This window comes from Chaetura pelagica, unplaced genomic scaffold, assembly GCF_000747805.2.
Source record: "Chaetura pelagica isolate M959 unplaced genomic scaffold, ChaPel_1.0 scaffold116, whole genome shotgun sequence".
Classification (NCBI taxonomy): Eukaryota; Metazoa; Chordata; class Aves; order Apodiformes; family Apodidae; genus Chaetura; species Chaetura pelagica.
In genome coordinates this window covers 3,692,567-3,714,914 of record NW_009953655.1, presented here as the reverse complement: position 1 = coordinate 3,714,914, position 22,348 = coordinate 3,692,567, and the positions used below count along the sequence as shown (strand labels likewise).

Sequence of the window (22,348 nt, the reverse complement as noted above, 5' to 3'; positions counted from 1 at the left end):
GTTCTGTTTTCAAGAACCTTTGATGATGGCAATGTGAGAGACAACTGCTAGTCAGAATACAGGGTATTCAAAAGACTCCCTCCCTTCCCACTTCATCTTAAGTAGTCCTTCCTTTTTATCATACCCAATAAAAAATACTAGAGACACTTACCCTTCCAGGTGAGAACTAAGTAATGGGGCTTCCATGAAAGTCAACCCAGTATTATGGCACACCTATCTGAAGCACACATCATTCTCTAACACTTGAGGTGCCACAACTGTTACCAGTTGGGTAGTACCTTGATATTGATTCCTGCAGAAACTGTAGTCAGAAGTTATGTTTACATATGAGGTGGCTTAAAAAAAAAGCCACATTGCCTGATCATCTTTACCTATAGTAAACCAAATTATTTGTGCATTAGTCTTTATTATTTACACATCAACTATACAAGTAATATAAAAATTCTCAGCTGAGCACCAGTGCTGACTTAAGGAGTAATACCTTTAAGTCAGAGTGTTACTATTCCCTGCCACAGATGAATTCAGGTACACTTTCAGAAGTTTCCTCTTCTGTTTTGGTTGGATTCAGACCACTTTGTTCATGTCCGTCTTCCACATTACAAAAAGATTAGTAATAGCAGCAGCTTTCTAAGAAGTGTAGGCATCATGGATAGCTTTCACAGCAAATTAAGTTCTGATCTTTTTAAAAGAAAAAAAACAAAATCCACTGATCTGGATTGTAAGGTTTTACCAAGAGTTCATTGAATTGCATCGGTATACAATTCATGTGAGAAGAAATGGTTGAAACAGAGTCAGTTTCTGTGTGCAAATAATGGAATGTCCAACAGTGGCAGTACCCCACATTCAATTCAAGGGCAGTAGGGAATCCAGTTGTCCTTGGCATCAGTGAATTACACCAGTTATGTCACCTTGGTTTAGAGTAACCATAAGGACACCGAAGAATCAGGCTGTCATGACTAGGTAAGATGTGAGTGCTATAGTATTCCACCAAGCTTCCCATGTTCAAAAACATGATGTCTGAGTCCAGGTAAAACTTGGAATCCTGTTGCAGAACAAAAACATATGTAATCATGGGCAGTAATTTTTCCAACTCAGTAGTTATAAAAAAAATATTTTAAAAAATCAGAACTAAGATGATCTTTCAAACACACGACTGCTTTGCAAACTAGTTACACAAATAAGTCCAAATTAAACTCAGAACTTTAATTTTCCTTCCTTTAGGATTTCACTGGAGCTGAAACTTAGATGTCAACATTTACAGCTAGTTTGTCTTCTACATAATAGAGCAACCAAAAAGCCCAGATCTGAGTACTCAAGTCTCATCTGAGACCAGGTATTTGTAAATCAGCTTATTTTTGCTTTTAAGAATGGGAAGAAGTTAAAGTAAACTTGTTTGTTCCGATATATACCTGTACACATGCACACATCACACACACATATATACATATGTAATTCATACATATATACAAATGCCCATATAATGCAGCTACTAACCTTTTCAAAGATTCTGTAGTTTCTCACTTTTTCTGCAGATTCATCCCATACAACCAACACCTTGAAGAAGAAAAATGCAACATATTCAGTCTATGCTAATAAGGTCTAAGTCAATTTATTATTAAGGAATTAGTTACAATCCAGCCTAAAAAAATCAAGTCACTGAAGTTACGATTCTGATTGTCTGTGATTTTCTTGCTTTCAGGAAACAGCATGTCTGAATTGTTAAATACTTTATCAGAGATAGCATCTCTAAATAAAAAATCTTTTCAGTGGGGGGAGTATAGATTCAGCAACTGCAATTTACCTTTCCAGGCTTAGTAGATGAATTCCTAATACAGTAAAGTCCATTTTGCGGTTGTCCCCGTGGGCTACTAGCTTTAAATGTCCTAAAAATAATACAACAATTACATATATTAGCATTTTCTGAATCAGGTAAGTAAAATACCTAGATTCTTAAAAATATTACTACAAATCTCTGTTTCAGTTGTAATAGTTCATAATACGTCACAGCTGAAAGAATTTCACTGCTCTGGCATCTGAGCCAGCAACACAGCACAGATCTGGCTTTCTGTCCCACCTGGCATCCCAGGAGACCAACCTTCTCCAGAGGGAGCAGAAATCACTTTGCAAGTAGTATGCATTTTCAATTGATACAAGAGCACTGAACTAACTCCCCTAAAAAGTTTTTTTCCATATTAAAGGAATTTACGTATTTCTATTGTGTTTTTAAACACAAACTGTACCTATCAAAATGATATATGGACTACTGTTTAGAGCAGGTTTTTGTAGGGCTTCTAAGCAACTATTTTAAAGTCAACTTTACCTTTCAACTTCGAAGGATTCAGAGGTATTAAGAAATATTGAAGCAGGCAGGCCAACCTAGGAAAAAAAAAAATGAAGAAAATAAACCACTGTGCAAGTCAATGACAACTCAAAAGGCTAGCAACTTAAAATGCAAATAAGCTACAGCCATCAGTATATGAAATTATTAGTGGCAATTTAATCTTTACTTTAGGATTCTTTGTCCTTTACATCAATTTAAAAATCCAGAATTTATCAAGACATTCCTTAAAGTTCAAGGAATTTACGTATTTCTATTGTGTTTTTAAACACAAACTGTACCTATCAAAATGATATATGGACTACTGTTTAGAGCAGGTTTTTGTAGGGCTTCTAAGCAACTATTTTAAAGTCAACTTTACCTTTCAACTTCGAAGGATTCAGAGGTATTAAGAAATATTGAAGCAGGCAGGCCAACCTAGGAAAAAAAAAAATGAAGAAAATAAACCACTGTGCAAGTCAATGACAACTCAAAAGGCTAGCAACTTAAAATGCAAATAAGCTACAGCCATCAGTATATGAAATTATTAGTGGCAATTTAATCTTTACTTTAGGATTCTTTGTCCTTTACATCAATTTAAAAATCCAGAATTTATCCAAGACATTCCTTAAATTTAAAAAAAAAAAATGCAAAAGAAACAAAAATAAAACACAAAAAGAATCACATGGCACTGTGGTTTTGGAAATATTTTTTTCTGAAATAATAATTTAAGGCTCCCACAAGCAAGAAAAATACTATTTGAGAATGAATAATCTTTTTTATCTTACTTTTTCATACTCATCATCAGAATCGTCATCGGGTGGGTTTGGCTTGGAGGGTAGTGCTGGTTTTTCAAAAGAGAAACTTCTGAAACTCTGTCCATCTGGTGGTGATCTCCTGGCAGAAACAGAACAAAAACTGAAGGACATCTCCTTCAGGAAGATCCAACTACAGCACATAGCTCAGAAAGCTGTGTCCAGTCAAGTTCTGAGTATCTTAAAGGATGGAGTTTCCAGTCTCTCTGCAGCAACCTGTCCTAGTTTTTCACTATCTGCAGGGTGAAAAGTTCTTCCTTAATATCTATCTGTACTTTCCTCAGTTGTGACTTCTGCCTGTTGCCTCTTATCCTATCACTGCAGACCTCTGAGGTCTTACTCTGTCTTCTTCATACCCACCCATTAAATAGTTGTAGACAGCAGTGATCTCTTACTAGCTTTCCTAAAGGTTGAATGACTCCAGTTCTCTCAGCCTCTACTCACACAACACATGCTACAGCCCCAATCACCTTGATGGCCTTCTACCGAACTCACTCCAGTGTATCAGTCTCTTCTTTGTACTGTCTTTAAAGAGTTTATTACTTGTCCTTCAGAGCTACTGAATGGTCCAATGGACAAAACTATTTTCATCTGATTCGCCACTATATCTAGCTCCACATCCCTTATCTGATCTTAGTATAGGAAATGTGTTTCATTTTATCTCCACAGAAGCTTAAGTGTTTCTGTAGTCCATTGAGGTTCTGACATAAAGGCTTCTTACTGCAATCAAAGGATTAAGTCTTTATGACAGACCTGCAAACTACAAAATTTTGGTGTATTTTTTTTAAAGCTTAGAAAGAAATAGTAGATACACTAAACTTTTTCAGAAACTAAACTCATTGCAAAATCTTCAAATAGCAAATAGAGGCAAAAAAACAACAGTGTGAGGAGAGGGAAGGTGCAAGGAAGATAAACAGATGCCAATAAGAATCTGAGAAAAATGTGTGTCAGCAAGTTAATACACAATAGGAACATTTAATAGAGCATTGTATTTTCATACTTACTGTAACTGGGGACAGGAAGACTTCTCTGGTCTAGGTTTGATGATAGGGGGCTGGTGGCTTGGCACAGGCGGCTTTGGGAGCACTGGTGGCACAAACAGTCCAGGTTTACCATGTTCTCTTGGCACTTTGGGCTCTGCTGGTTTTTCAGTAAGCTGTGACAGCTTAGGTTTATTGTTTGGGAGTGGGGGAGGAGTTCGTGGTGAAAGATTTAAGGTTTTTAGCTTCTCACATCCTTCTGGAGTAGCAAGAACTTGAGCTGGAGGCAGAAGCTCTGGAGGCAAGGAGTAAGATTCTTTGGTACACACAGGCTTTTTGAAAAGAGGTAGAGGGGGCACAGGGGGCAGCTGTTCACTTGGTCTCCGGCTTGAAGGTTGACTCTTGACATTTGGTTCAGCTCGGCTCTGTAGCTGGGGCTCTCTTGTGTTTAGGAGATCCTCTAGTTTGATGTTTGGTAAGCTTCTTTTAGGAGGTGGTGGTGGCACTAGCACACTGGATTTGCCAGCAAAGGAATTTGCCCTTGATTCTGAGTAGGCAGCTTTTCTGACATGAGGAACAGGTGGAGGCGGGTAGGCTGGGGGCAGGACCATATCTACGGAAAGAAAACATCCAAACCCATTACATACTGAGGGGCAGTACAGTATGGCAAGAAATGACCCTTTTCCAATCTATTTTCTATGTGGTCTCATAGTACCCCAAACACTGAATAAGCACTTAACTACTGGCACAATTCTGAATGTTATGAGTTGTAAATTCCAGCAATTTTTATTCAGGCATGGCTTATGACGACTTTGAAAAGTTTTCCCTTTGCTAAAAATAGAGACTTCATTAAAAGCATTACCCCCCTACCTTCCAGACTCATGACCAGATACAGATCCTTCCAGGGCAGGAGGCCTTGAAGAAAACTTGCCCTTAAAGGCATGTAACATTTCCTGTAAATTGTCCTGGCAGTTAATTGGAACTTTTGACCCTGAACACCTCTAAAGATTAAATATTTGTGCATTACTTCATTTATTGCATCATACATGCAATTCTTAAGATACAACCAAGCCAAAACAGTGATCTGGCATTCTACATTTATATTGCCTTCACTGGTGGCCTTTCATGGGGCCTTCCTTTTGTGAAGGGATTGAAAGAATCACATACCATCTTTCATTATGTCAGGAGTATCTGGCTGCAAGTAAGACTCCTCCTCTTCCTCCTGGTCATAATCTGCAGATAAAAAAATCAATGTATCAGACTCTGATAAATACTCCAGGAACCAAGAAAAAGTATTGAGTACTTATTGCCTTTTAATAAAAAAATATTTTTCTGTTTTGTTTTGGTTTTTTAAGATGTAAAAGACAAATAAAATGTTGGTGCACTTCTCTACTATTCAGAATAGGCTTTCCCTTACATTTTCATGTCAGTTAAGAAGGCCACATGCAAGCAGGAGATCAGCTACACAGCACATTTAATCTTTCCAGTTAGAATTTATTTTCTGGTGACACTTTCTAGTGCTATAGTCTTCCTGAGAAAAATTCACATCAGTTGCAGAGACATGGATACATTAGTAAAATGATTTCAAGAAAAAAAAAATTCCCCCAAACCCAGCCCTAACACAACACACTCATGGTTTTGTAACATGGAACTCTGAGCAAGCCCAGTGATCCACAAAACCAAATTCTTTTGCAACTTCTCTTGCAATTGTTTTGCAGTTTCTCTGGCAACAAAAAAAAAAAACCCACACCACAACAAATGGCTTAGATGGTTTCAATGTTGCCTTCACCTGTAAGTCAAAAGAATCAAGACATGGAAAAGATGTTACTTCTAGGCAGTAATTTCTCATCATTGACTATGACAGAAGCTTCAAGGGCAATACACAGTATTTCACCAGAGAAATGCATGAAAAAAAACAAAATCAGATAAAAATCAGTTGGCTCTTCTACTTTTCCTAATTTAAACTCCTTCTAGGCCTTCTTTGTATTGCATATAACCTTTGCCTCCCACAAACACAGAAGTATTAAACTACAGTCCTACATGAAATGCTGATGAGTCTGTTTTCCTCTGGTTTGCAACAACTGAACCGGATTTCCTAAAAAGACTCACTCCTGCCTTTTTTGTCCGAATCTGGAAAAATAGTCAGGAACTTCCTGTTAGGAAAGGAGAGTACTTGCTCCAGTCAACCCTGCCCTTTAGAAATCTCAAAAGTGCAGATGGGAAACAGCCTAGTGAAGGAACTGTGTTGAACCTTGAGGTGAAGCTTTCATGTTGATTTTATTAACACATTTCTCGACTAGGAATCCAGTTGCTGAACTAGGCTGTGAACACCTGACATTCTTTCTACGACGTCCTCACTTCTAATCAAATATAAGCACAGCCTGAACTGTTTATTGTGAAACAACTACAGCAACTAACCGACAAACTTTGAATAAAAAAGGCTATGCCAAGAATGACATTTTCAGAGCCTTACTTTCAAAATGCTACTCAGTTTGAAAGTAATTGAAGAGTGTTATCCTATGCATTTCATATAGTTATTATAAGATCTTTCTGAACTGAAGGATGATCAATTCCATTTCATACTAAACAGACTACAACACATGGAACAGCATCTCAGTGTAGGTGACTGCCTGTGTTGAAGGACAGATGATTTAATTTCACAGTCTAGCTAGGAGGTAATTAGCTCCACCATGTTTTCTTGCATCATCTCCGCATGTTTACAGAACATACATTTAAGTGACTAATATCCTATTATTAAAATTATATTCAATTACTGACAATAATATTAAATTATCATAATAAAAATCACTTTGTATTTCTACACTATGACCTAAGGGCATACTCAAAAGTTCTATCTTCTTGCTAGATGTACAGACTCTCCAATATGCAGTCCTAATAAAAATTTAAAATACACCTCCTTGAAAGATCTGAATTTCTTTAGTTCTATTTATTTTTACTGATGGATTATGGCACAGAATATCTATTCCTGATTTAAAACTATAACAACTACACACATTGTAAATAAAAGAATTTATAGCTGCAAATTTGATCCATTTGCTTAAGCTATGAGAATAGTTTCTGCAGAATCCAGAAGAAATACATAAGCAAATAAATCTTATTTATCAGTGTCTAAATTTGTCACCTTCATTATCTGCTGAATGATGAGAATACTTTATATCAATGGGACGTTCTACTGAGCCATAGAAACTGTCTGCATCAGAACCAGAGTCACTGCAAAAGAAAACACAAGTATCTTCTGCATCACTGTGCTATGGATCTTGGGACAGTAAACATGTCTGTTAGCAGGAAAGGGATGCCAGAACAGCAGAAGCAATCTAGTCCTACTTCCTAATTAACAGCCAGATATGTTGCTGTTGTCTTTAAGGGTGGTTGTTGTTGTTTTTCACACAAAGTTAACATTCAAAGTTCTCTTAGTAGTAATACTAATTTTTGTCATGTATCCTTTAAACTATACATTAGGAAGGCCTTTCATTCTTGAGTCTTACTGCATCTGTTTTTATTTAACAGAAAATCACCTGCAGGTGCGAAGAGCCTAAAACACCACTGTCAAGAGCAAGAGTGCAAAAAGGATAAAAAAAGCAAATAAAGATTAAGGGTTTATACCTGAATTCTGTTATAGTTTCCTTCTTCTCATGGTAGTGATCAATTTCCCTCCTCAAGGATAGCATCCAATTCTAATAAAGAATGAAAATAGAACATTTAACACATCTATCTTTACATCTTTAAACAAAGATGCACAAGATCTCTCCTCTGTAGGAACAGAGTAACTGTGCAAGGAACCTACACTGAAATAGTATTTATCCATTACTTTCTACAGAAGATTTATCAGTCAAATGTTCTATCTAAAATGCTGTAAGAACATATTAAAATATTAACTTCCAGTTTGTGAATTTCAAGTTGTTATTTCAAAAGCCAGATACAGGTTCCAAGTATGCTTGTGAGCGAGAGGTTTCATTGAAGTTTTCATACCTTATCAATGGTTTAACATACAAATATTTGTTCCTTGGCTAAAATCAAATGAGAAATATGGAGAAAACCAGACCATCTAGTATGGCACTCATAGCCATTCCCTAAATTACAACTTCAACTAGCACTAACTTATTAGTTAAAACTTCAGGCATGATTTTCAGAGGAGCCCAAAGAAGTAAGTATACAAATTTCAGTGACAGCTGCACATCCAGTTCATTTAGATTTTAGGGAAGTCCAAGATTTGCTTTCTGCTTCAAGAAAAGTTATATTGCAAAAGAAGAAAGTTACCTTTCTTTCATCTTCAGAAGAAGCTGAAAAAAACCATGTCCTGTGCTTCTTGCTAATGTGAACTAACTTGAAAGGAAACACATTGCTTGATGTTGTCTCCTCAGCTGCCCGCATAACCCTGACAAACAAAACAACCAACACATAAAACCTTAATCTATAAAGTTGATTATTCTGTTCAAGCCAAAGCTCTGTCAGAAAGCAACTTTACCAGCCAGTTTTGCCTGGGAAAAATAACCCCCTAGCCCAGGAAAAGGCCAGAAAAATCCCTGTATGTGCATTTGTAATACTTCTCCATGAAAGTGGTAGAAAGGACAATGCAAGACGGCTGACAGGAGAAAGAGCAGGAGTTAAACCACTAGCTAGACTTAAAAATGGATCTGTTCAATAGTTCTAATGAATTGCATGAATTCACAAGCCTCACATCATGCTAAGAGGTATTTAAGGTGCCTGTGATCCTTATCTCAGAATAGCACAGAAGGGAAATCAAAACACAGATTTTCCATGGAAAGAAGAGAGGACTAATATTAAAAGTTATCTTAATTTGTCTACTTTTCCCTTATAAACAATTTTCTTGTGCTTTTTATATTATATTAAACTAAGCATAACTCAACCTCTTTCACAAATTGCATTAGAGAAGTTTGTTTCTTTTTCTTTTTTCCCCAGAGGAGTGTCAAATGAGAAAACTCCTTGCACAAGCAAAAGTTTGATTGTAAATGCTCACTATCAGGCTTTGGAACAAATAAGAAGACTGAAATCTGTGGACTGAAGACTATGGGTAATCTAAAACTAATATTTCTAAGATTTATTCAGCATAAGCCATAAAAAATGATTAAAGCTTTTACAATCACTATTATGGCTTTTTTTCTTGTTCTTAAATTTTTAAAACTCACCAATTTCCTCAAATAATACAGAGCTTTCATATGTCCTTAATATTTAGGGAAGGTGGTTTGTAAATACAGAAAAAAGATTCTCATAGACATCTGACTGTTGATTAGGTACCTAATCAAGATAACGTTGTTTTGAAAAACATCTAATCAACACCTTGAAGCTGCCATGAAAAACTGTGTCAACTGCAAAATTACTTCAGAATTAGAGACTGCATCTTTTTTAGAATCAGAATCCTACTTTTAAGCTGGAGGTTGCAGTTTTCTGCATCTACCCAGCCCAAAATGAAGCCACAAAAGGAACTGTAAATTATTCCACTAGTGTAAGGGTAATAAGGATGTTAATGTGGGAAACACCCATGGTACAGCTGGGAGGGACACCAGCTATAGCCATTACTATATGTTTTGAGTCACTAGCAAACTCAGCACTTTCTCATCTCCAGTTCACTCTTAACACAAATGCTATTGCATGAAAACTGTAAAATCCAAGTCCAGGAAAGCCTCAGAACAACTTACTTTCATACAACTTTATGCAACTACCCAGTCTAACAAATTCCTCCATTTCAAATTATTTTTCAAGAATGCTTATGTCTGTAATACTAACCAACACCTGGTCCCAGCTCCAACCAAGGTCTCTATGGGGCTGCTACCATGTAGGCATGTAAAAGCAGAGAGACAGTCCCCTACTATTTACAAATTCCATGGTATTTTAATACTAATGTGATTATAGAAACTAGTGTAATCACCAAGTTACAGTATAGGTTTCCTATACAAATTAATCTTGAATTTTTAATTAGCCACAATGTTTACAATTGCATTACCATAAAATATGCCATTGTAGTGGCGAGTTAGAAAGCTCTCACATTCTAATAAAAGCCATTTCCTTATTCTAAAAGTCTGACAACATTATGCAGCACAAGAATTACACACTTGTTTACAAATACAATAAAACTAAAGTGACTGGGACCAGTAATGTGATGCTCCTCTGCATCCTCTCTCTCATTAGTCCTTTCTTAGCATCAATTGCAACAGCAATTTCCTGAAGTTGTGTGACTTCTCTTAGGCTCCGTACATTGCTGTACTCAGAATATGATCGTACTGGTTACCTTGAAATCCACATATTTCTGCTTCCAACTTAAGAAGCAAATATTATGATTTGTAACATGTAGTGAAACAAGTCAGACATTTTGCACATGCACTCTCTCATCACTCCTGTAGTTGATTCAGTTTTGACACTATTGTTACTGAATCAGTAACTCCATAAATATTCCTTTCTATTTTTGTGATGATTATCAACATCATTAAAGAACAAAGATGATTTGTCTGAAAGATTTCATATGTATCTGCATGTTCAAAGCCTGCATTAAATCAGTAACAAGAGTAAGCCCATAGCAATTTAAACAGCTTTACTGGCTAAATTACAAAATATGATGGCTACACCTTGCAAAGCACAGGAAACATCATATATACAATTTGAAAGGAATACATCTCTTGGAATCCGAGACCAGTGGATAACCCAAACAACTGATGTAGTTGAGTTTAACTTAGTTGGAAATTAAAATCATAGTCCCCTGCATTAAATAAAAAGACCTGGGTGTTCAAGAAGTTCTTTGGAACTCACCTGTTGTAACCATTCAAAGAAAATGCACCCTGTGGAGATGCAGATGTGCTGGTCTTAAAATAGTAAATACACCCCTCATGGATAATTACAAATCTCAATGGCCCTGAAAAGATAAAGAAAAAAAGTGAGCAAAATACAAATCCAAAGGCAGTGCATTACCTAGAACTTCTTAACTTGAGTATAATTAAGATTTTAGTAATCTTATTAATCATTCTAAAAGAGCACAAACTAGTTAAATGACAGTTTGTTATCACCAGCTACATGGTAAAGCTCTCCATTCAGAGTCTCAGGACTAAGGGTAGTATTTGCTTCCCTCATTTGAGGGGCAGCTGATCTGGTAATTTAAAAAAGAAAAAAAATTTAGAAAGCTCAAGACACTGCAGGTCCAACCTCCAACTACTGCTCCTTTACTAGAAGAATAAGGTAACTTGAGCAAGCAACCAAAAACGAAACAGAAGGGTAACCACAGACTACAAATACATATTTATGTCCATCCCCAAACCATGACAATATCTCCCTCTCTTCTTTCACCTCAAGTACATAAAGCTGCCTATAAAAGGATATTTTGTTAAAGGGGCCAACATTCCTTCCTGTATCAAAGGCAGTAATCTTTGTTCTTAACTATTTAAGTATAGCTTAGTTATGAATAGGGATAGCAAATGAATAGCATAAAATAAGCCTAAAATCTTAAATTTTCTCTACATAAACAGATTCTGATTCCAGAAGCAATTCTTTTATGTACAAGCTAATGTTGGCAGTAGAGAAAAATCTCCATTTCACAAGAGCAGGAGGAGATGGGGCTATTTTATAACAAACTGGGAAAAAAGCCGAGTACTCAATTTGTTTTAGAAAAGAACATTTGAAATTGATACATAACCCAAGAATCTGCTTGCCTTTAAAATCTTACTTGTGAAGGACCAGACAAGGGATTTAAAGTAAATCAGGCACAACATTTATCATCTAAGATTTACAGTTCCAAAATAATTAGAGGAAATTCTTTAAATATGGGTCTTTCATACACATATTCCAGTAAAATTGTGATCTTTTACAGACAAAGCTTCATTAAACAGTCTGCTAACATGAAATGTGTTAATGGCCCCAAAGGCAAGCATTTAAAACATTTAATTTAGTTAATTACTCATCCAACTTACACTTCAAGATCTGCAGCTGAGTGCCTCCTTTTTTATGAAGATACCCTGACTTTGTCACTCCTCCAGGCATTGTCAAAAGGTTTTGTGCTCCAATTGCCTTCATTGGGACTGGCCAGACCTGCTCCTGTGAGGCCATCTTTCTGCAATTTAGAATAATTAAAAACAGTTTAAAACTTAGTTTAGGAAGTGAGTACTGAGCAACAAAGCTCGTTCCCTTAAACAAGTTTTCCAAAAAACTAACACAGTTCAGTAGTCAAGTATGTAGCACAGACGGGTGGTCATTTATTCCAGGAAGTTTGTAATGTACAAAAAAACATGGTGCAGAAAGTCCCAATTTATTTTTATACTGCTCTCAAAAATGATTTGACAGCTGTTGAAACAGTGGAAGAGCGCTTAGTAAATATTATCCAAGTATTAATATTTTTTAAATGTCTCAGATAACACCATGAGATTTAACCAGGAAGGTAACTATAAAGAAAATCAGTTTCTTCCCCCAGGTTCTATGCCACACATGTATATACAACATAATTGTCTGTATAATGAGGAAACCAAGAGTTATATTTTAGTAACTGCAGTATCCAATACTATTTAACCCTTATATTTACATGTTTTATTCTGAATGAAAGCATGAATATATAATTTCAGACTGGATATCATGTGTGCTGCAGACTGTCGTTACATTTATATATTAATTATTAATGCCATGGTCCAGCAACCACCTTTGCAATTATCACTCTTCCTGCTATCACCTTAAACAAGTTACCAATAAAATTAGTTTTTAGTAGTAGTTTCTTCTGTCTCATGCATCACTATGAGACCCTTCTCTCTTCAAGTGGTAACAGAACTAGGCTAAAAATCCTACTGCGTAATAGGGGAAAAGTGTCATGCATGAACTGCACAGGAAGTTTGACCTAGAATGGTCTGTTGTCCACAGGTGTAGGGCTAGAGACCTTTGCTGGTAAGAGGCAAACTAATGAAGTTCCAGTTAATTAGTTTCTGATAAAGGAATGACTGTTTCAAACTGTAATGTTTTTAGTATAAGACTGAAATCTAATGGATCCTGTTTCCTTCTCCTTCTCTCAGAAAGGACAGTAGTGGAAGTCAATAGTGCAGCTCAGCAGAGAAATCCAAGAGCCTACAGCACAACATACCTACCCAAGCACTGGTCTCCCCAGACTAAGTGGCAACTTGAAGTACCCACACTGAAAACCAGCAAGCAATACAGTTTTGTTGAGGGATTAATTGCAAACAGTAGAGTACACATCCATTGTATATGTTAGGAAAGCAGAAATTCAAGTCAATTAATCTTTCAGTGGATTAGCTTAGGTTTTACATCTAACTGCTTGCCCTTTGCTGCTGATGCACGTCAGGAGGGGTGGAAATCACTAACAATTTCTGTGAAGAGAGTTTAAGATCAGTTAAATTGTCTAGGTAGCCTCAAAAACTTAATCACAAATATTCATTTTTAGTTCCCAGTGTTATGCATCAGGCACAAGCAAAGGATATAAGATCCGAGGCCCTAGAAAGGTTTTCACAGCAGGCACTTCCCAGTTTTCATTCAGGACATTCCTGTGCACCAAAAGGTAAGTTCCTTTTGTTGTACTCAGCTATATCCTTTCCTCTGCCATTTCCTCCCTGTTCTTTTTGATTGAGATCTTTGCAAACTGAGCTGTTCCTTCCTTCTCCAGTGAGCACTGGGGCCCAGAGAGCAACTGCATCCTGGGCTGCATCAAAAGAAGAGTGGCCAGCAGGGCCAGGGAGGTGGTTCTGCCCTTCTACTCTGATGTGGTCAGACTCCACCTGGAATATTGTGTACAGTTCTGGAGCCCTCAGCACAGGAAAGATATAGACCTGTTAGAGAGGGTCCAGAGAAGGGCGACCAAGATGTTCAGCCTGGAGATGAGAAGGCTCCAGGGAGACCTTATAGCACCTTCCAGTACCTGAAAGGGTCCTACAGGAAAGCTGGGGAGGGGCTTTTCATCAGAGAAGATAGTGACAGGACAAGGGGTAATGGTTTTAAACTGAAGAGGGGCGATTTAGGATAAATATTAGGAAGAAATTCTTCCCTATAAGGGTGGTGAGGAACTGGAATGGGTTGCCCAGGGAGGTTATTGATGCCCCATCCCTGGAGGTTTTTAAGGCCAGGTTGGACGAGGTTTTGTGCAACCTGATCTAGTGGCAGGGGTTCCCGCTCATGGCAGGGGGGTTGGAACTTGATCTTTACAGTCCCTTCCAACCTTAATGATTCTATGATTCTCTTCCCTACAATGAAATTTCTAGCAACAGCAATGTGTTCACAGGTCCAATAAATGCCTACGCAGAGATATTTTAAGCTTTTAAAAATTAAAATAGTAACAAGTTACATGCCCCATCTCCCCCGCAGAAAAAAAAAAAAAGAAAGAACCCTTCAAATTATTTCTTCACATCATGCAGAAAAAACTCAAAGTGAGGAAAATGATGAGAGTTAACCAGCTGGCTGCTGACACCAAACCACCTGCAGTATTGCTAAGAGTGATTTCCTTGAAATGACAAATGCAAAAGCAAGTCTTGGGCTAAATTCCTCTTTTAAGAACGGGCACATCAAGGTTCTAACACTGAAATAACTTAATCACAAGTTAGTTTTTAGTCTGCTTCTAGTTACATTCAGAAAAAATGATAAAGTAAAAATAGAATCTTTTTATTCAAACAAATATACTCTGATCTCCCTTTTTTGATCTAACATTAGTCTCAATGCCACCCAATAGCTTCAAGTTTATCATGGGTCTTCAAATCTTACGTGCTTTTACTACAAAACACAGAACACAAAAAGACTCAAGCAACAAGCCTGTAGCATAGAACTGTTTCAGTGTTAGGTACTTAGGCTGAAAACACATCAGAAGAGGCAGAGTTAAATATCTGAGAGAGGTTATTCAAAACAACTAGTAAGCTGAGATTTCTAGGATGCCAATGACAAACACCTGGAACAAGGGTATCCCAGCCTAGCATACAAAAAACAAATATTTGTCTAGGCCATGTTGGCCTTCTGCATGGGAGTAGACCAGTTAGATTACTCACGAAAGTGTGCCTGGATGGGGCAGTTTCTCCTCTACCTGAAAAGCCTGAGCATCAGGCAGACAGAAAAAAAACAAATCAAAAAATCATGGAAGCAGAGGAACAAGCAGGGGAGGGGGGGAAATCCAGTTCTACAGTGTGTGATGACTACAGGATTCAACTGAGGGGGAAGGACAGCAGAGCATCAGATTCTGCTTCCTCTATTCACAATATTTTTTTACTTCTGACTACTTGCTATAAAGCAGTCCTGAGAGTAGAAACCAAACCTCAGAACTTTCCCATCCCAGCTGAGTGAATAAAAGCAGACATGGTTGAACACCACACAGCCAAGTACACATTATATGAGCTAAAGAGCCCAGCTAATGTACCGGGCTTTTCAACAGATTTAAAGCCTGATAGGCCTATTTTCTGGGTCTCACTGTGGCTTATAGCACTCCCCATCACATCTGTAGGCTTCTGGAGTACTTTCACTTGCAGACAGATTGCAGATGCATAGAGAGGACTTTGGTATTCTGAATTTAGATGTTTGAGTTAGACTTCTAGAATCCATTTAAGTACTCTGAATCTAGTCCCAAGCAGATTTTCTTCTTGAGAGTACAAAGCAATCCTGGAATGACATTAGATGCTGTCTTGCATCAAGCTGCTGGGAGAAAGCTGTCAAAACAATGTAACTGCAGGATCTTTATTGTACGGGTGAGAAGAAGGAAAAATGGATGCTCTGAGAGATTTTTTTCTAGTCTTAGAATCTACAATATGGTTTTACTCCATGAATAAAAATAAAATTCTGCCACATTAAAAATCTGGATTACATTACAGAAGAACACATACCCCTTTTGGCCTTAAAAGCTATTGACATTCACCCAATTAAAGCAACTACAAGCTGATTCAACTAAGGATTGCATCCTGGAAGAGCCCTGAATCCTCAGTTCTTGCTTAACTTCAGCAGAACATATGGCAGATGTGATCATCTCCACATCTTGCAGTATATGGGTGCACATTACTCCCATTCTCTGACACTACCGCTGCCAAAAGTTGTATCAGAAATTGTCACTTGATAGAATAATATTTATGGTCTGTTCTAGAGCCCAGTATGGTCATGCTGAGAACAAATAAAAAACAGCCTCCAAAGTTGCAGTACAAAAATTAAATCTGATCTGAATTTGTAGCAAGTATCTCTATGCTAATTTATCTGAGCATTTTTTAAACTCTGTAACATGTCATAACATCTAGTCTTTACATTCTATTTTGAAAGCATAATGTAGCAAAGTAAGATGCTAGTTTCCTTCTGAAGATATAACTCACATATAACATTACATTTGTAACATGTAACTTACAGAAATGACTGCATTCTTCATATAATCCAGAGGGAGACTGAAGTTTCAGTCTTTACAAAAGGCTTGAGCAAAAATAGGGCAGCATTACATACAGCAAAACTGTAAAATAGAAGCTTCCCCGATGTATTCTCAGCAATTTTGAAAAAAGGCTAGTTCTCCAAACATCTAAACATCTACCATCTGTTGTTAAAGCTGCTTTCTGAAAAATTTTCAGGTTTCTTTTCCGTTTATTAAACGTTCTCCAGTATTTCTGAAATACTCTTCCGTATCTCTCCTACTTTTTGGTTACACATTCCATTTCTTAGTACTTCTAACAGCCCCTTTCACAATAGTCTCTCAAAAGGATTAACAGCACAGTACAAACACTGTAAGGTCAAATAAATCTTACAGGACAAAGGGAACAGGGAACTAAGCCCGATGGAAAAACATTGTTTTAAGTTTTCAGTTTAACTTGCTTCAACTTGCTTTGCTTTTCTGACAAACATTTTCAAACAACACTCATCTCATCTCTTCCCCCTTCAATTCTTTACCCTTGAATTTCCTGCATGAGTTAAAAGTATTTTACCTCAGATACAAAAATTCTACTCTTAGTTTTAGTCTGCTCTCTATCTAAAAGAGAAAAGATGACAGAAATACAAGCCACAAACATGCACCAACCTGGTCACCACGCCTGATCGACACATAGCTTTTCTGCTGGCAGTTTCACAGAGGGATTTTTTCCTTTGTGATGACAAAGCCATCAATAATGTATGGCCCCTCTCAGGCATGGCAAGAACATCTCTGCACTTCTCCCAGTTTTGTGTCTTGTAAGGCTGAAAGTGCCTGCAATAGCTGCTGTGCACTCCACACACAAAAGGAAAAGAAACCCTGCCCCAACTGCTTGTGCATCTGCACCACGCTGTGGCCAAAAGTGACGCCTAAGCTATGACTTGTTTCCTCTTCTACTTTGTTTCCCCCAGTGTTAGTGGGCAGCACTAGCTTTGTCAGATTTCCTGACTTCCCAGGGAGGTTATAAATGAAACCCTGCATACCTCAAACCTCTGCCAGATGACAAGTCAGAAAGCAAAAGGGATTTTCCAGTGCTCTCTAGCTTCCGACTCATCTTTCAATCAACTCCTTTCCCTTGGGAAGAAGGTATTCCTTTTCTTACAGCATACTCAAGCTCTCTCAGTAGCAGAGACACAGCTCAGAAATGCTGCCTGTGCTTCTGAAGAGCCTGTGCTTCAGGTACTGGCCCTGCAACCACAGAACTATGATAAGTATTTAATTTTTTTTATTATTTTTTTTTTCTGTCCTGTAGCTGGAGCTTGTCCTTTCCTCTTCAACCCAAGAAATTAAAAATAGCCATTTTGAAAGACTATACAGCATATACATGCTCTAGATGAAATCTTGCCTGTAGGTTTGATGCTGTGCTAACCACAAAACACACAAAAAAAAATTCAATCCAAGAGGTTCACAAAGCAAGGGCAAAAATTCTACAGGACAAGTATCACCAACTGATGATGAATAAATGCCACGGGTTTACACTTACTTTCATACAAAGCTCTTAAAAGGATTCAAGTGTTTCACTGACTGTCAGGAATTAAGCAACACCCCAGGCTAAAAAGTTCAAGTAAGACAAAAAAAACACCTAGCAAGTTTCAGAATGATGGACAAAACCTACACATATGAATACGGCAAGTAAAGCTTACTTCACACATTTTTGGGGAAATGGACATGAATCTGTACTCCAAAACAGAAGGAAGAAGTTTCTACATAGCATCTTTTATTTTTGTAAACTACCTGACAGTCCAGGCACAGAAGAAAACCATTTCAGATATTGGCTATGGCTGTATCAGCTAGGAATGCAATTCTCAGTCTTCACTACAGGGCACCCATTTGCAGTCCTTCCATAGCCAGGCTATATATGAAATGGAAGCAAACCATACATCACCCACCTGTTGTTGCTAAAAGAATCAGCATAGCAACACAAAATCCCTATTTAATAAGAATGGAATAGGAATCAATACCCAGTTGTCTCAATGGTTTAATTAATAGATTACAGGTAAGATGTAAAAAGGACTACATCTCAGCAGTTTGTGAATTAAATTCACTTATCTGCTACAATATCAGCTACCAATTTAGACTTTAAGCATTAAGATGCAATGCTTTAAGCAATCTTTCCTCCCCCAGTTCTCTTTTATCTAAACATACTCTTCTAAGTCTGTCTTACCATCCCTGCAACCTTTATCTCTACCTCAGCAAAAAAAAGCTGTGATCAGAATGACATAATTTCAGTATATGTAACACTGGAAAAAAAGTTAAAATCAGTTCCTCTTTTCTGCTTTGAAACTACCAAAATCTTGGTTTTCCCTTCTAAACTCCACAACTACAGTATCATGCCCTTTGGCCTCAACAGTCACATTTTAATTACATCTTGTTTATCCAACACACGTTCCTGAAGCACTACTTTTCCACTCTAACTTTTCTGATACTGTCGTCTCCCAATCTTCACTTAGGTACTCAGAAATACAGTATTTTTCATTTTAAGTTCCAAGATCCCCTTTTGAGTTTTCTGGTGATTTCCAACACTGTAAAGATGGTCAAAGAGCCAGAACAGAAGCCATCGCAAAAATGCACACACACAAGCTGGTGTTCCATTGAGAAACAACAGCAACAAAAATCTAGATGCCTCACAGTTTTGGACGAATGAAAATTTAGCTTAACTTTCTAAATTGAACATTAATCAGAATGGTTGTGTTTAAAAATTGGAAATAAAGAAGCTGAATAGACATGAAACCCTCATGGATTTGATTAGTGTGACTGTCAAGGAAGTGAAAGAATATTAATCATTCTTCACAAAATTAAGTCTTGCAAAGAACTCTAGTATATGATTTTCAAACCACTAACCTTCATTTGTCCCACAAAATCAGTGGTGAGAAGAAGCCTTGCACCAAGCTAGCTTATGGAGAATTTCACTCAAAAGAAATTACTTCATTTCTTTAACATGAGATTTTACTCAGCCTTAATAAAAAGAAAAAAAACATCAGAAACCAACATTTGGATTTAACGCCAGCAGGGCCACTGTCTGAAGAAGTTGGCCTATTACCTCCACCACTGTTAGGACCAGCTCTTGCTCTCAGACAAAACCAGTCCTATTTATCTTTAGCTAATGGAAAGGAAGAGCAATGAGCTATACATCTAGCACTACACTGTCCTTGCAAGCATAAATTCTCTAGTTTAGCTGAGGAGTTGAGTTGTCTCAGCAGCAAGAGAGCTTCCTCTTGCAGACCAATTTACAGGAAACCACAAGAATGGACTGTAAATAAAAGCAGTGCAAGAAGAGCACAGCAACTGGCCAGACAGAAAAATTAACTAAGCAGAAAAAGAAGAAAAAAAAAAGTTAAAGTAAAAAAACTTCCCTTCAGCTACAGCAAGCAGTCAGCTGAGCAGTCAAGTTCCACTCAGAATAACATAGGAGTTAATACATTATATATTTCCATAAAAGCCTACAGTATAGTGAGACATTAAATAAGACACATTCTGTTTAATTTTTACTGGCTTTAATGAGCTTGAATCAGGAGTAGATTTTGAGGTTTATTATTTTATTAACTCTACTAAACTAGCTTAGTCCCATGTTTCTAGACCACAGTGGAAGCACATCCACTATGCTGAGAGAGGATATGTCTGTCCATTGTATACTCCACAACAGCAGATTGTAACAGAGCAAGTGTAAATTACTCACCTGAATCCTTCATCTGCTAGGTAAGCCAGTCCTGTGAAAATGTAACCATACACCAGAATCAGCTCTGCTGGGTGACCTGCAGAATATTTAAAATTTAAAAAAAAAAAAAAAAAATCAGCAACAAAAGAGAAATGAGGCCTGAAACTTCCAAAAATCCTCTTTCAATGCCAAAGAAATTCCTATTCTTTCAACTTCAATAATCATTTCTTCTTTCAGCTTCCTCAGAAAGAGCTGAAGAAGACTTAATAATGTATTTACTTATATATTAAAAAAATTAGCTGGCGCCTTGGTAACATATATTCAATCTAAAACTGAGAAGCATTTCAGGTCAAAGAGCTTCAAAGTTTCTATTTATATCCCACTGCTCTGAACATCTATGGATATATTGTTTGCTCAGAACTTAAAAAAAGCCAGCCAGCACTGGTCTTCACAAAATAAGTCAAACTTCAGAGAAAGAGCACATCAGCTGTAACTTTTCTTGGTTGTTTCACCAAAACACGAGGTACAAGTCCTAGAGGACGATAAACTGACTTTTTTAGCTATATGGTTAGTGTCATATATTGCTCAAACATCTGAAGACCCGAGTACAGCCACAAAGTATTTGCAGTATACACACATTTTGTAAATAACAAATCAGGCCGTGCAGCTGGAAGAGAAGAACCTTTTGCTAACTCTCAACAGAAGAACAGTATCATTAAACAGATTCTCTTACATAAGCTAGTCTTGAAAAATAACCTACGACTTCATACTGATGTAAATAAAAATTGAAATAAAATCAGTACTGCTATCCTAGCATAACTTTATATGTTGGCAATTTTATTAGGAGTAGCTTTTCAAGTTTAGAGGATTTCTACTGAAGCAAAAGGCCCTTCAAATCTGTAGAGAAGCATTCACCCAGCGAGTTAACTGGGTGTCAAGTCTATGCCAGTCAGACCATACCAGTAACAGCTGATATCAGTAAAACTTAAAATAGAAGGCAAGTTCTTAAACATTTTTGCTCCTTATGTTTCCTCACAATAAATTCACAGACATATTACCAAGGCAAGACCTCCATTTTCATTTACTATTCAAACCAGATGGACAGGTTCTTTGTTAATTTTGTTACCTATATACAAGGTCATTGTAAAAAAGCAAAAGCCTGTAAATGTAGCTATTATTAACTGTTATCTTTCATCAATGCTTGTAGAATAATTGAAGCTAAACCATAGTTTAAAAATCACATAACTGAGCATTAGTACTAACAGGGAAGTTCAGATTGGACATTGGCAAGAGGTTCTTCACCGTAAGAAGAGTGGCCAGTCACTGAACAGACTCCCCAGGGAAGTAAGGAAATAGTCACAGCACCAAGTCTGTATCTAAATGATGCTTTTTCAGTCATATGGCTTAGTTTTCAGTAGCATTGTGAGAAGCAGGGAGCTGGGCTTGATGATCCTTATGGGTCCCTTCCAACTTCAGATATTCTATGATTCTGTGATTGCCAAAATCCTATTCCTGCAGACAGCTGTGCTGCAAACAGTTGCAAAGGGAGTTTCCCAAAATACACGTAGACACTTAAAAGTGGGAGTTTCCACAAATTATTTATTTCCTTGACAGAAGCTTTCAATTCTAAGATATTACAGTTGAAACAATCTTATTGCTATGCTACTATGTGATGAATTGCATACAATTCAATCACTAATGTACTGATAACTGATAATTTAGAAAGCGCTATTAGACTAGAAAATAATTTCTGCTTACATGTCAAAATACCTGTAAGCATTTAAGATGGCAGACCACTGAACTTCAGTGAAAGCAACACCTGAAAAAAAGGCTTCTAGAAATTTACAAGAGGGAGTCCATTACTGATTACAGAGCATACCTGATAGGTACATTTAATTAGCAGACTTCTTGTCATAAAAAAGCTAAGCCTGTCGTTAGGATTTTTTTTTCTGTTTTCTTAGACTTTTACTTAAGCCAGTTTAAAGAACATCAAGAGTCCAAGGGAAAAAAAGAAGCAAGGCAAAAAACCCACGTTAGAGGCCTACACTCATGTTCATCATTTCTACCATTTCTGATCCTAAAGCCCTTTGACAAGACATACAACATCCACCAATTCACTATATGCTGTGCTTGTCCAAGACTAACAAAACTTAGGTCCAAAACTACTATTGCTAGTTAAAGAGAGTATTTCATGTGAGTGTATCTACAAGTCAA

At 37.2% G+C, this 22,348-nt stretch overlaps 1 protein-coding gene across 3 annotated transcripts; it reads right to left on the bottom strand.

Moving 5' to 3' along the window:
- Positions 1 to 791: 791 nt before the first annotated feature.
- SH3BP2 (SH3-domain binding protein 2) lies at positions 792 to 20,227 on the bottom strand. Of its 3 annotated transcripts, XM_010000258.1 has the most exons (14): positions 17,085 to 17,198; positions 12,047 to 12,182; positions 10,896 to 10,998; positions 8,391 to 8,508; positions 7,737 to 7,807; positions 7,255 to 7,343; positions 5,280 to 5,345; positions 4,569 to 4,725; positions 4,137 to 4,478; positions 3,106 to 3,214; positions 2,700 to 2,755; positions 1,802 to 1,883; positions 1,495 to 1,554; positions 792 to 1,042 (listed from the first exon to the last, which is right to left on the bottom strand). In XM_010000258.1, exons 1-14 carry the CDS (start codon positions 17,196 to 17,198, stop codon positions 905 to 907), a joined length of 1,641 nt encoding a protein of 546 aa, XP_009998560.1. In that variant the 3' UTR covers positions 792 to 904. The 3 variants fall into 3 exon arrangements, with proteins under 3 accessions (XP_009998560.1, XP_009998561.1, XP_009998559.1); XM_010000259.1 differs by lacking the exon at positions 17,085 to 17,198 and adding an exon at positions 20,156 to 20,227 and having other exon boundaries at positions 4,137 to 4,725; positions 12,047 to 12,186; XM_010000257.1 differs by having other exon boundaries at positions 4,137 to 4,725.
- Positions 20,228 to 22,348: the final 2,121 nt, after the last annotated feature.

Excerpts from the sequence above, each read along its gene's own strand:
- SH3BP2 (XM_010000257.1), bottom strand. The coding sequence starts at position 17,198 with ATGCCTGAGAGGGGCCATACATTATTGATGGCTTTGTCATCACAAAGG. Across the intron at positions 7,808-8,390 it reads CTTCTGAAGATGAAAGAAAG|AATTGGATGCTATCCTTGAG; the intron begins GTAACTTTCTTC and ends ATTCTTTATTAG. Across the intron at positions 7,344-7,736 it reads GAAACTATAACAGAATTCAG|TGACTCTGGTTCTGATGCAG; the intron begins GTATAAACCCTT and ends TTTCTTTTGCAG.